Source organism: Nycticebus coucang, chromosome 9 (genome assembly GCF_027406575.1).
Source record: "Nycticebus coucang isolate mNycCou1 chromosome 9, mNycCou1.pri, whole genome shotgun sequence".
In the NCBI taxonomy this organism is placed as follows: Eukaryota; Metazoa; Chordata; class Mammalia; order Primates; family Lorisidae; genus Nycticebus; species Nycticebus coucang.
This window is the reverse complement of record NC_069788.1, coordinates 81,578,275-81,592,968: the sequence shown is the minus strand read 5'-3', so window position 1 is coordinate 81,592,968 and position 14,694 is coordinate 81,578,275. Positions and strand designations below refer to the sequence as shown.

At 42.8% G+C, this 14,694-nt stretch overlaps 1 protein-coding gene across 1 annotated transcript in view; it reads left to right on the top strand.

Annotated features, from left to right (window-relative positions):
- The window catches only part of DYNC1H1 (dynein cytoplasmic 1 heavy chain 1), a 101,418-nt gene that overhangs the window by 22,953 nt on the left and 63,771 nt on the right, over positions 1-14,694 (top strand). Inside the window, exons 8-16 of the mRNA XM_053603869.1 lie at positions 779-1,855; positions 2,602-2,781; positions 5,423-5,572; positions 7,884-8,030; positions 9,710-9,850; positions 10,204-10,380; positions 10,512-10,622; positions 10,707-10,826; positions 13,307-13,546. Of these exons, the coding sequence (XP_053459844.1) occupies positions 779-1,855; positions 2,602-2,781; positions 5,423-5,572; positions 7,884-8,030; positions 9,710-9,850; positions 10,204-10,380; positions 10,512-10,622; positions 10,707-10,826; positions 13,307-13,546 (2,343 nt within the window). The remainder of the gene's footprint in view (positions 1-778; positions 1,856-2,601; positions 2,782-5,422; positions 5,573-7,883; positions 8,031-9,709; positions 9,851-10,203; positions 10,381-10,511; positions 10,623-10,706; positions 10,827-13,306; positions 13,547-14,694) is intronic.

Below are 14,694 nucleotides of genomic sequence, written 5' to 3'. Positions count from 1 at the left end.
TGTAATCCCACCGATCACCCTCCCTCCACCCATGCTCCCCCCTCCCCTCCCCTCCCTCTCCCCCTTCCCCATATTCTTAGGTTATAACTGGGTTATAGCTTTCATGTGAAAGCCATAAATTAGTTTCATAGTAGGACTGAGTACATTGGATACTTTTTCTTCCATTCTTGAGATACTTTACTAAGAAGAATATGTTTCAGCTCCATCCATGCAACATGAAAGAGGTAAAGTCTCCATCTTTCTTTAAGACTGCATAATATTCCACGGTGTACATATACCACAATTTATTAATGCATTCGTGGATCGATGGGCACTTTGGCTTCTTCCATGACTTAGCAATTATGAATTGGGCTGCAATAAACATTCTGGTACAAATACCTTTTGTTATAATGTGATTTTTGGTCTTCTGGGTATATACCTAGTAGAGGAATTATAGGATTGAATGGCAGGTCTATTTTTAGATCTCTAAGTGTTCTCCAAACATCTTTCCAAAAGGAATGTATTAATTTGCATTCCCACCAGCAGTGTAGAAGTGTTCCCTTTTCTCCACATTCATGCCAATATCTCTGGTCTTGGGATTTTGTGATATGGGCTAATCTTAACTGCAGTTAGATGAGATAAGCATTTTTTTAAATTAAATCATAGCTGTGTACATTAATGCGATCATGGGGCACCATACACTGGTTTTATAGACCATTTGACATATTTTCATCACACTGGTTAACATAGCCTTCCTGGTGAGATAAACAGTTTTTTATGACAAATTTTTCTTTTTTAGGTCACAGCAGTTGCACAACAGAATCAAGGAGAGGTGCCTGAACCCCAAGATATGAAAGTAGCTGAGGTTCTCTTTGATGCAGCTGATGCAAATGCTATTGAAGAAGTAAACCTTGCTTATGAGAATGTTAAAGAAGTAGATGGGTTGGATGTTTCCAAAGAAGGCACAGAGGCCTGGGAAGCTGCCATGAAGAGATATGATGAGAGGATTGACAGAGTGGAGACCCGGATCACTGCTCGCCTTCGAGATCAACTTGGCACAGCCAAGAATGCCAATGAGATGTTCAGGATTTTCTCCAGGTTCAATGCGCTGTTTGTCAGGCCTCACATCCGGGGAGCCATTCGTGAATACCAGACCCAGCTGATCCAGCGTGTGAAAGATGATATCGAATCTCTGCATGACAAGTTCAAGGTCCAGTACCCACAAAGTCAGGCCTGTAAGATGAGTCATGTTCGTGATTTGCCCCCTGTGTCAGGTTCTATCATCTGGGCTAAACAGATCGACAGGCAGCTGACTGCCTACATGAAACGTGTGGAGGATGTCCTGGGCAAAGGTTGGGAGAACCACGTGGAGGGGCAGAAGCTGAAGCAGGATGGAGACAGCTTCCGCATGAAGCTCAACACACAAGAAATCTTTGATGACTGGGCGAGGAAGGTACAGCAGCGCAATCTCGGCGTCTCAGGGCGCATTTTCACCATCGAAAGTACTCGAGTTCGGGGCCGAACTGGAAATGTCCTTAAACTAAAAGTTAACTTTCTACCTGAGATCATCACACTTTCAAAAGAAGTCCGAAACCTCAAGTGGCTTGGTTTCAGAGTCCCTCTGGCGATTGTGAACAAGGCTCATCAGGCAAACCAGCTCTACCCATTTGCTATCTCACTGATCGAAAGTGTCCGTACTTATGAGAGGACCTGCGAGAAAGTGGAGGAGCGAAACACCATTTCCTTATTGGTAGCTGGCTTGAAAAAGGAAGTGCAGGCTTTGATTGCAGAAGGCATTGCATTAGTGTGGGAGTCCTACAAACTTGATCCATACGTACAGCGCTTAGCGGAGACTGTCTTCAACTTCCAAGAAAAGGTGTGTTCTAGTCTAATTAAATGCCCTAGTAATGAATCAGGCATAGTTCAAATGTTACTTCTTCCATAGAGGGCATGCATAATTGATGTAGCATAAGGCCTTATGAGCTGAGAGGGAGAAGGAACTGTCTTGCTCACTATGGCATTGTTGGTGCTGGGGCTTCAAAGAGCCAGTAAGTGATACCCTGAGTTTAGAAACCAATGGAGGATGTGGGCATCCTCCATTGGTTTCTAAAAGAAAGAAAGAAACTAGTGGAGGCTGAAGGACGCTAAAGTATGACAGACCAAAATGAGAGCTTTGTTACAAATATAGCTGAATGGGAGCATGGCTCAAAGTCTGCTGCCACGAGCCCTTGCAGTGATGTACTCAGGACTTAGACGTCTTCCCAGTCTTTAACACAACTGGTCAATTGTAGACCAGCAGGCCAGAGTGTGTGCTTCTGTGAGACTTGTTCCCAGGGCTGGGAGGAACACACTTACTTCCTTTCCCTAGACTTACCAGCCAGAGGCCACCCTTCCCATGAGCAGGAGTGAGTAAGGGGAGAGAAACTGATGATGTTCCTTACATTTCCCTTCTCATTGTGGGGACACAGAACTAGGGGGTCAGTGTTCTCACCTCAACATCTATGATTACCTGTTTATGGAGAACTTCTCTGCCTCGAAGCATTTGTTAATTATCTGAGAAAAAAGTGTAAAATAAATCAACAGTGAGTGGGTGTTTTAAATATCAAATATTCTTTCCTTCAGGTGGACGATCTGCTTATTATTGAAGAAAAGATAGATCTGGAAGTCCGTTCCTTGGAAACCTGTATGTATGATCATAAAACTTTCTCAGAGATCCTGAACAGAGTCCAGAAAGCGGTAGATGACTTGAATCTTCATTCCTATTCCAACTTGCCCATCTGGGTCAACAAGCTGGACATGGAGGTGAGGGATGGGATTTTGAGTATGTTTCCTTTTTCTTCTACTGACCATTGGAGTGGACCATGTTCAGTAAGTTTCTTAGTCACTAAAAAGGATTTTTTCTTAGGAATTCTCTGTAATAGGCTGGGCGTGGTGGCTCACGCCTGTAATTCTAGCACTCTGGGAAGCTGAGGTGGGTGGATTGCTTGAGCTCACGAGTTCAAGACCAGCCTGAGCAAGAGTGAGATCCTGTCTCTACTAAAATAGAAAAACTGAGGTAAGAAGATCACTTAAACCTAAGAGTTGGAGGTTGCTGTGAGCTATGATACCATTGTACTCTACCTAGGGCAACAGCTTGAGACTCTGTCTCAAAAAAGAAAGGGAAATTATCTGTGATAGTTTCACTTCCCCTCCAGAACTTCTAACCAATGCACAGCTGATCTGTGGTCCTCAGTCCAGTTCTAAGTTGGACAAAGGAAGCTATGGGGGAGGAGAAAGTGGTCCTTTTCTTTGCTGGATATTTGACAACTTCTGATTTGGCCTTCCCTGCTCCTCTTATGATTGAGGTTGCCTTTCATAGCCCTCTGGGGTCCTCCTAACAACCCTGCCCCTTCCCGCCACTAGCATTAGAAAGGAGTCCTCAGCTGCAGAACACTCTCATTCCTGATGTGGAGAACCCTGGCTCAGCCCTGGAAAGGGGTAGGGAGGAGGTGGAGAGAGTGTATGTGGCGCAAGTGCACATCTTGGAAAAGAGGATTGTTTTATAGCAAAGGTTTCAGGTTATGCTTGGTCAGTTCCCAAACTGTTCAGGGTTTCTTTCCTTTTCTCTTTTCAAATGGAAAAATTAGTTGTAGTATATCCACATAATGAGTGAAAGTTAACAAACCCCACTTTCCTGAACCCAGAAATGGTCTGAAAGCCCCTGATTTTGTTCAGCAGCCCTCACCAAGTTCCCAGGATTGTTGATGGTGACTTCAGGCAGACTGTTAACAAGGGCTTACAGATAATCCTGTTTGTAGGATCAGAGAGAAGGTTTTATTTATTCATTTTTTTCTTGATACAGAATCTTACTGTCACCCCCGGTAGAGTGCTATGGCATCACAGCTCACAACAACCTCAAACTCTTGGGCTTAAGCGATTCTCTTGCCTCAGCCTTCCTGGGACTACAGGCGCACAACGCCTGGCTATTTTTGGTTGCAGTTGTCGTTGTTTAGCAGGCCCTGGCTGGGTTCGAACCCGCCAGCCTCGGTGTATATGGCTGGCACCCTACCCACTGAGCTATGGGCACCGCCAGAAGGCTTTTTTTTTTTTTTTTTTCTTTGAGACAGAGCCTCAAGCTGTCACCCTGGGTAGAGCGCTGTGGCATCACAGCTCACAGCAACCTCTAACTCCAGGTCTTAAGCGAGTCTCTTGCCTCTGCCTCCCAAGTAGCTAGGACTACAGGCACCCACTACAACACCTGACTATTTTTTGGTTGCAGCCATCATTGTTGTTTGGTGGGCCAGGGCTGGATTTGAACCTGCTAGCTCAGCTATATATGGTTGAGCCTTAGCTGTTTGAGCCACAGGCGCCGAGCCAGAAGGCTTTATTCATGTTAAAATAAAATGGCTTCATAGCCAGGCATTGTGGCAGGTGCCTGTAGTCCCAGCTACTTGGGAGGCTGAGGCAAGAGAATCGCTTAAGCCCAAGAGTTGGAGATTGCTGTGAGCTGTGACACCACAGCACTCTACTGAGGGCAACCTAATAAGACTCTGTCTCCAAAAAATAAATAAAATACAGTAAAATAAAATGACTTCATCTCCAAATTATAGTTTTTTCAGTTTTATCTCTGAGACTGCCATGAAAAGAATTTTGTCTATTTCCTACTATTTTAACAAACACCAAGACCTTCACTGCATCTGCTGCATTTGTATTAGTTTTTCCTTGCCGCTTACAATTCGGAAGCTTAGTGATTCACTTATTCCAAAGATGGAGAAAACACAGTCAGCCCAACTGTGGCAAGTTATCTGAGATGGGAAGAGGTGATGAAACAAGACTCTGAGAATGGGTTTGAATCCACAGCCTGGGCCTGCCAAACAACAATGACAACTACAATCAAAAAAATAGCTGAGAGTTGTTGCAGGCGCCTATAGTCCCAGCTACTTGGGAGGCTGAGGCACGAGAATCGCTTAAGCCCAGGAGTTGAAGGTTGCTGTGACCTGTGATACCATGGCACTCTACCTAGGGTGACAGCTTGAGGCTCTGTCTAAAAAAAAAAAAACACAGGGCGGCGCCTGTGGCTCAGTGAGTAGGGCGCCAGCCCCATATGCCGAGGGTGGCGGGTTCAAACCCAGCCCCGGCCAAACTGCAACCAAAAAATAGCCAGGCGTTGTGGCGGGCGCCTGTAGTCCCTGCTGCTTGGGAGGCTGAGGCAAGAGAATCGCGTAAGCCCAAGAGTTAAGAGGTTGCTGTGAGCCGTGTGACGCCACGGCACTCTACCTGAGGGCGGTACAGTGAGACTCGGTCTCTACAAAAAAAAAAAAAAGAACAGACTCTGAGAATGAAGAGATGAAGGATCATAGTAACTTTTATCTTTGACCTGAAACACCTACTGCTTTCTAATTAACATGCTTTGTGAGTTAACTTGTGGAAGAAATACTGTTCTGTGACACTACTCTTTCTATAGATTGAGAGAATATTGGGCGTTCGTCTACAAGCTGGCCTAAGAGCTTGGACGCAGGTTCTTCTTGGACAAGCTGAAGATAAAGCAGAAGTTGACATGGATACAGATGCCCCACAAGTCAGTCACAAGCCTGGTGGAGAGCCAAAAATCAAAGTGAGTATCTCCTATGGCATCTTATTTGCTAGTAAGTGATATAAATTCTTCCTGTAGGAAGTACTTGTGAAAAAGTCACTTTACAGTGGAAGAAGCTAACAGATACCTTGTTAACATCACCAGTGTGGTGGCGTATCATGTACTACCCCCTGTTATCATCTGATGAGAATGCACTTCACCTCTGTGGTCTTTTCCCTAGAATCCCTCAGTCTCCTTTCTAATCGTAAGAAAAACATGAACACACAGAGTGAGGGTCATTTTACAAAATACCTGACCAGTACTCTTCCAGAATGTCAGAATCATAAAAGACTAGGAAAAACCGAGAAAGTGTCACAGATTGGAAGGAATTTAAGGAAATGTGATAACCAAATATAATTTGGTATCTTGAATTAGATCCTGTGAATCTGACTGATGTCTGTATCTTAGCTAATAGAACTGTGTCCGTGTTTTCATCATACCCTGTTTCCCCGAAAATAAGACAGTGTCTTATTTTAAGATGTGCTCCCAAAGATGAGCTAGGTCTTATTTTCAGGGGACATCTTATCTTTCCTGTGAGTAGGTCTTATTTTTGGGGAAACAGGGTATTATGTAAGATGTTAATGTTAGAGAAAGTTGGTGAAGGGTATGTGGAAACTTTTTGTACTTTCTTTGCAGGTCTCCTACAAGTCTAAAATAATGTCAAAAAAAAGAAGTCTTAAAAAATGAAAAATAAATTTTAGGAAAAAGCCTACACAGAAGGAAAAAAACTATTTACCAAACATATATGCAGTAAATTATTTTTAAAACTAAATATAGTCTAAAACTAAATACAAAAAAAAAAAATGTTCAACCCATGACACTAAAATGTATTCCACTATTTTAACAAAAGTCCAAATCTAAGTCTTGGAGAAGAGTGTGATAGCCCTGTGGTCAGTGTGCTGGTGGGCAGCAGTTTGTGTCTCCAAAGCTGTCTGCTTCCCATTTGTATCAAGGATTAGTCAGCTGGAGCTTAGCAAGCTTTCTAGAGGATTCAGTAATTCTGTTAAATAGAACTGTCCAAGTAGGTCCTGTCTGCTGCCATGGATGATGCTTACAAAGATGTCCACCTTACGGTTTAGTAAGCCATGCATTTTTGTTATATTTGTATTAGTGTTTGTGTCATATTTAAAGGCTTCACGAACAGAAGCCTGAAAGAACTGTGCAGGTGTAAACAATGATCTGGGAGAAGTAATTGACATTTTTCTTTTCCTACCCAGACTTTACCTTTTTCTTTTTTTTCCCCTAATGCTTAGAAAATGTTTTCTCTTGAATGTTACTGGTTTCACTTTTGAATATTATCATGAGGTATTCATCACAGAACATACTTTTTAAAATACTGAGTCCCTAACTACAACTCAGACTTTGGACTTGACTTTACGAATGTAAGGTTACAAATATTAACCCAAAATTTTTTCCAAAAGGGCACTTTTAAAGGATTAATCAGAGAAGGCAGGAAGGAAAGCAATAAGGGTAGACGGTAGGTTTCATGTTGTAAATAAAATTTAAAAATTTAAAATACCGAATCCCAGGAAGCAAATTGAGTGTTTCTAAGTTGATACACTTACAGTCTTGTGCTTTTTATGACATTTTGGTCAGCAGTAGACTGCATATATGATGGTGGTCCCACAAAATTATAATACCGTATTTTTCCTGTACCATTTTTACATCTGAATATTCTAAATACACAAATTTACCATTGTTTATAATTGCCTATAGCATTCAGTACAGTAATATGTTGCATTCAGTACATTCAGTACAGTGCAGGTATGTGGCCAGTGAGCAATAGACTATAGTTAGATTATGCGTGTGTAATAGGCTCTGCTATCCAGGTTTATATAAGTACACTATGTGATGTTTGCACAAGGGCAAGATCACCAAACACTGCATTTCTCAAACTGTGTACCTTTATCTAGTAGAGACTGAATTGGAATTCTTGATTAGCTTAAAGCCCTAGCAGATGGTACAGACTTACCTCAGCTTAGTCTTCAGTCAGTACTAATGTGTGCCCAGTAGCTGATACTGATCATTTGTTGCTGCAGCAGTGTGCCGGTATTTCAGGTCTCAAAGTTGTTGTAACCAGAAATCCACATGTATATGGTCAGATTAGACGGTGCTTCCTTCACTGGGCACAAATGACAGCATGAAATTATACAAGACAATTCCTAATAATAAGTGACAGACTCTGTAGTCCAGACTTAAGTAGTTTAATAATTTAGGGACAGAAGGTGTTAAGTATCAAAACCATTTTATTGAAATAGATTGCCAAGTAAAAAATGAAACCTTTCTTTCACAGAATGTCATTCATGAGCTAAGAATAACTAATCAGGTAATCTATTTGAATCCGCCAATTGAAGAGTGCAGATACAAGCTGTATCAGGAAATGTTTGCCTGGAAGATGGTCGTACTTTCTCTCCCCAGGATCCAGAGTCAGAGGTACCAGGTAAGCCTTTGGGGACTCAAGGCACTCCTCTTCTAACCAGGCATCTCCTAGGTCTCTATGACACTTCTCCATGGTGCCTCTTTAAATCAGGTCTTGATGTGTCTTTTCAAACTCCAGACTCTTGTTTAACATCCTAAGGAAAGTTAGAGGAGGCCTTGTGTGACCTTTTTTCCCAATTTAGTGACTTGGCATTTGTAGCTTGTCTCAATAGTCTTCTTAGACATTCTCTCCATAAGTTTCTTTGGAAATCTTAATTCCTGCTTCTCCATTCCTTCTCCCTTTTTAGTAGGGGAGTTTTTTGTTTGTTTTTTGTTTTTTTTTTAAGAGACAGAGTCTCACTTTATCACCCTTGGTAGAGTGCTGTGGCATCACAGCTCACAGCAACCTCCAGCTCTTGGGCTTAGGCGATTGTCTTGCCTCAGCCTCCTGAGTAGCTGGAACTATAGGCACCTGCCACAATGCCCAGCTATTTTTTTTTGTTGTTGCAGTTTGGTCAAGGCCGGGTTCAAACCCGCCATCCTCGGGTTTGTATATGGGGCTGGCACCCTACTCACTGAGCTACAGGCACCACCCAAGGGGAATTTTTAAACATACACAAAGTAGAGAGAATCACATGAGCCCAGCTTTCTTTATCAACACATGGCTAATTTTATTTCATTTGTATTTTCTTCCTAGTTTCCTACCCCCACCAGATTGTTTTAATGCAAAGCCCCGATAATTATATAATAAAGCAAATGCCCAGATTACTACTAAGGCAGTCCCCAGCTTATGAATAAGATAAGATTCTATAGGCATTTTTTTTTTTTTTTTTTTGAGACAGAGCCTCAGGCTGTCACCCTGGGTAGAGTCCTGTGACATCACAGCTCACAGCAACCTCCAACTCCTGGGCTCAAGCAAGTCTCCTGTCTCCGCCTCCCAAGCAGCTGGGACTATAGGTGCCCGTCACAACGCCCAGCTATTTTTTGGTTGTAGTTGTCATTGTTGTTTGGTGGGCCCAGGCTGGATTCATACCTGCCAGCTCTGGCGTATGTGGCCTTAGCTGCTTGAGTTACAGGCGTCGAGGTTTTACTTTCTATTTGTAATAAAGATGGTGTCTTGCTCTTGCTCAGGCTGGTCTCAAACTCCTGAGCTCAGATGGTCTACCTGCCTCAGCCTCCCAGAGTGCTAGGATTACATGCGTGAACCTCCATGCCCAGCATAGTTTTTCTATTTTTAGTGGAGATGTGGTCTTATTCTTGCTTAGGCTGGTCTCAAACTCCTCAGCTCAAGTGATCTTTCTGCCTTGGCCTACCAGAGTGCTAGGATTACAGATGTGAGCCACCTTGCCCAGCCTTCAGTTCATTTTAATTAAGTAAAAGGTGATGCTAAGATTACCATTTCTCTTTTTTTCTTTTTTTTCAGATAGAGTTTCACTTTGTCACCCTTGGTAGAGTGCCGTGGCGTCACAGCTCACAGCAACCTCCAGCTCTCGGGCTTAGGCAATTCTCTTGCCTCAACCTCCCGAGTAGCTGGGATTATAGGCGCCCGGCTATTTTTTGTTGCAGTTTGGCTGGGGCTGGGTTCAAACCCACCACCCTCAGTATATGGGGCCAGCATCCTACTCACTGAGCCACAGGCGCCACCAAAGATTGACATTTTCACACACAGTACTTACATTCTTTTTGGCTTTGGTTGACTAGGTGGGTGTACATTATGAATTGACTGAAGAAGAGAAATTCTATCGGAATGCTTTAACACGGATGCCTGATGGTCCCGTTGCCCTGGAAGAGTCATATTCTGCTGTCATGGGCATCGTAACTGAAGTTGAGCAGTATGTCAAGGTAACAACTTCCTAATTTTGTTCAAATATGTTAGTTTACCCTAGGCAAGAGTACAAGATATAAAGAATATGGAGTTGGAAGATCTTGACAATATACTATTATAAAAATGTATAAAACTAATTCACTAAAAAATGCGCTTACTTAAAAACAGTGAACGATAGGACAAATCTTTTCGGGTTTTAACTACGGTTTTTGAGAACAGTAAATTTTATTTTGTTGATAACATTCTTATACTCTGAAGTGACAGTGTTTCTAATTGTGATCAAAGAACATTAACCTTTTTAATAGAATATGAATATAGTATATGATAACATACAAAATGAAAAATGGTTATTTGTATTCATCATTTGCAGGTTTGGCTTCAGTATCAATGTTTATGGGATATGCAAGCTGAGAACATCTATAACAGACTCGGGGAGGATCTCAACAAATGGCAAGCTCTCTTGGTCCAAATAAGGAAGGCCAGGGGGACTTTTGACAATGCAGAAACCAAGAAAGAGTTTGGACCAGTAGTTATAGATTATGGCAAGGTGAGCTCTGCTATCTTATTGAAGGGTGTCAGGGTAGCTTTTAAAGGAACATTTCTGACTCAAATTCAGCTGAAGTATAACTGTGGCAGCAGGAAAGGACTAATGATGTGTTTGTGCTGCTTCACCTACAGGTACAATCTAAGGTGAACTTGAAGTATGACTCTTGGCATAAGGAGGTTCTCAGCAAATTTGGGCAAATGCTAGGATCCAACATGACAGAATTCCACTCCCAGATCTCAAAGGTGAGGAGGTAGGATTCTGTCAAGGTAACCAGTCTATTGGTAAACTTCAGCTCCTTAATAAAGTATTCCCCTTCCTCTGAACAGTCTCGACAAGAGTTGGAGCAGCACTCAGTGGACACGGCCAGCACCTCTGATGCAGTGACTTTCATCACCTATGTGCAGTCTTTGAAAAGAAAGATCAAGCAGTTTGAGAAGCAAGTTGAGGTGAGCTCCATGAATATTTAAAATTTACACTAGACTTCTAGTTTAATTTGGCTTTTGTAATATTTTACATTCTGAGGCAGTGCTCTAACTCAATCTCTAAGGTATTATTTTCTTAGAGTAGGGGACTACCTCTGTTATAAACATTCTTTAAAATTCAGGACAAATGGGCATCTGCATTTTTAAAATTCTGCAGGTGATTCTGTTTTGAGATAGAGTCTCACTTTGTCACCCTTGGTAGAGTGTTATGGCATTATAACAGCAACTTCAAAATCTTGGCCTTAAGTGAATCTCTTGCCTCAGCCTCCCAAGTAGCTGGGACTACAGGTGCCCGCCACAATGCCCTGCTATTTTTAGAGATGGGGTCTCTCTCTGGCTCAGGTCTCAAACCTATGAGCTCAGGCAGTCCACTTGCCTTGGCCTCCCAAGTGCTGGGATTACAGGCGTGAGCCATCACACCAGGCTGCTGGTGATTCTTATGCACAGCCAAGGTAGAAAGCCATTGTTTCTGCCTTTTACAATCTTCCAAGTGGGGGCGGTGCCTGTGGCTCAAGGAGTAGGGCGCCGGTCCCATATGCCAGAGGTGGCGGGTTCAAACCCAGCCCCGGCCAAAAAGAAAAAATCTTCCAAGTGGGAGCCACAGGGCGCAAACTCAGCCCTGGCCAAATTGCAATAAAAAAGTAGCCAGGCATTGTGGTGGGCACCTGTAGTCCCAGCTGCTCAGGAGGCTGAGGCAAGAGAATCGCCTAAGCCAAGGAGTTGGAGGTTGATGTAAGCTGTGTGACACCATGGCACTCTACCGAGGGCAGTAAAATAAGACTCTGTCTCTACAAAAAAAATAAAATAAAATGAAATCTTCCAAGTAAATTTTAGGTTGAATATTATGGCTCACACTTATAAGCCGAGTGCCGTGGTAGGATTGCTGAGGCCAGGAGTTTGAGACCAACCTGAAGAACATAATAAGACTCAGTCTCTTTGTCTTTATCCTCCCCCCCATTTTTTTCTTTTTTTTTTCTTTTTTTGAGACAGAGTCTTACATTGTCACTCTTGGTAGAGTGCCGTGGCGTCATAGCTAATAGCAACTTTAAACTCTTGGGCTTAAGCAGTTCTCTTGCCCTCAGCCTCCCAAGTAGCTGGGACTACAGGACTCTGCTATAACACCTGGCTATTTTTTCTTTTTTAGAGACAGAGTCTCACTTTGTCACCCTCAGTAGAGTGCCGTGGCGTCACACAGCTCACAGCAACCTCCAACTCCTGGGCTTAGGCGATTCTCTTGCCTCAGCCTCCTGAGTAGGTGGGACTACAGGCACCTGCCACAATGCCCGGCTATTTTTTTTTGTTGTAGTTTGGCCGGGACTGGATTTGAACCCGCCACCCTCGGTATATGGGGCAGGCACCCTACTCACTGAGCCACAGGCGCCACCCTATTTTTTTTTTTTTTTTTTTTTTAAGAGATGAAGTCTTGCTCTGGCTTAGGCTGATCTCAAACCTGTAAGCTCAGGCAGTCCATCTGCCTAGGCCTCTCAGAGTAGTAGGATTATAGGCGTGAGCCTCCTGGCCCCCAAAATGTTTTAATTTAAAAAAAAAAAAAATTTTTTTTTGACTTGGCCCCTGTGACTAAAGCTGCTAAGGTGCCAGCCACATATACCTGAGCTGGCTGGTTTGAATCCAGCCCTGGCCTGCCAAACAACAATGATGGCTGGAACCAAAAAAAAAAATAATAGCTGGGCATTGTGACGGGCGCCTGTAGTCCCAACTACTTGGGAGGCGGAGGCAAGAGAATCACTTGAGCCCAGGACTTGGAAGTTGCTGTGAGCTGTGATGCCACAGCACTCTACCCAGGGTGACAGCTTGAGGCTCTGTCTCAAAAGAAAAAAAAATTCTTTTTTTTTTTTTTTTTTTTAAATAAAATCTTTGGCCCAACGCAGTGGTTTATATCTGTAATCCTAAGACCTTGAGAGGCCAAGGCAGAAGGATCACTTGAGTTTAGGAATTCAAGAGCAGGTCTGCACAAAATAGTCAGATCCCATTTCTACATTAAAAAAAAAAAAATTAATCAGGATGGTGATCCACACTGATAGTCCCAGCTTTGGGAGGCTGAGGCAGGAGGAACTCTGGAGTCCAGGAGTTTGAGGTTGCTGTGAGCTATGATGATGCCACTACAATCTAGCCTCAGGCAACCTAGCAAGACCCTATCTCAAAACCAACTTTTTTTACATTAGTTGTTTTCAAGTCATCAAACTTGAATAAGATGGAATGAAAGGGTGAATTTATATCCTTTTCAGAGCATCTGGATGCACCAGTCTGTAACTCTCCTAGTCATATTGGACTCTCAGAGTCCACAGATTACCACAGTAATCCTTAGAAGAAAAGCAAGTGTACTGATCTGTAGCCATAAAGTGCCTTCTATCTCATGGGGCTCTCATAATAGTTTCAATTATTGTTGTAGAAGAAAAATTCCGATTAATTTTTGACTTTCAAAGCTCTACCGCAACGGTCAGCGATTGCTAGAAAAGCAAAGGTTCCAGTTCCCGCCTTCCTGGCTTTATATTGACAACATTGAAGGAGAGTGGGGTGCCTTCAATGATATCATGCGGCGGAAGGACTCTGCTATTCAACAGCAGGTGGCAAACCTGCAAATGAAGATTGTCCAGGAGGATCGAGCCGTGGAGAGCCGCACCACTGACCTTCTAGCAGACTGGGAAAAAACCAAGCCTGTCACGGTAAGTCTCACCTGCTGTGCTCCAAGAGATTCCTAACCCTTCAGTGTAAGTTAGTGGACTTTCTTTCAGGCTTACAAAGCCTTGCTGTAACTTAGCTTTACAATATTGAAGACTTTTTTTTTTCTAATTAAAAAAGTAGTACTTGTATACAGCAAATATGAAGCCAACTTAGATCTCTTTTTACCCAGGATGGCAATCATTTAAGTCAGGAGATGGTTTTATGGTTTTGTGGAATAAAGTTTTTCTGTTCTTAGATTACTCTCTTATTTAGGCATACTTAAAAATTATACTTTTTTAAAAAATTATGCTTTAATTTCTTATAGACACAGGCCAAGCCTCATACTGCTACTGCTAGTTTTATATATTGTGGGGAGGCAACGTTGTCATCGTTATTGTAGCTATGAAACCTTCCTGTACCCAGCACCTACCTTATAACCACTTTTCTTCATTCATTCAAGTATTTATTGAGCACTGACCAAGCCCTCCTGGAATCAGGCTCCAGTAGGGAGAGACAAAATAAAAACAAATAAGAAAGGCATGTATTTTGAGTCAGATGGTGATAGTGCTGTAGACAAAAGTAAATGGGAAGGTGCTGGCTAGGGTGAAAGAGGGTGTTGGAATTACTACTGTGTCTGGGAAGGCGACACTGAATGGAAGAGCTGGCAGATCATACTGATGACAGCAGCACAGGTGAAAGCAAGTAGGTAATTTGGTCTACTAGGAGCGGAATTCCATATTTTATTCATTTAGACAGATGGGTGTAGACAAGAAAAATGGAATGGATGATAAAATATTTTGAATGTTAATGTGGTTTTCTGATTTGGGGATGTAAGTTTCCACAGTAGGCCTGGTGGCTGAGTTGTCCTCCCATGATGCTCTACTAGCTAGTGTTCTGTCCTACCCACTTCTGTGTTTGTGCTGCAGTTGAGCCCTTCAGGTTCTTCTTATGTTTTATTTTGGCTCAGTGGTCCTTATTTTTAAAAAGTCTCTGCTTTTGGCTTGGTGCCTGTGGCTCAAGCGGCTAAGGCGCCAGCCACAAACACCTGAGCTGGTGAGTTTTAATCCAGCCAGGGCCCGCCAAACAACAATGATGGCAGCAACCAGAAAAATAGCTGGGCGTTGTGGCAGGTGCCTGTAGACCCAGCTAC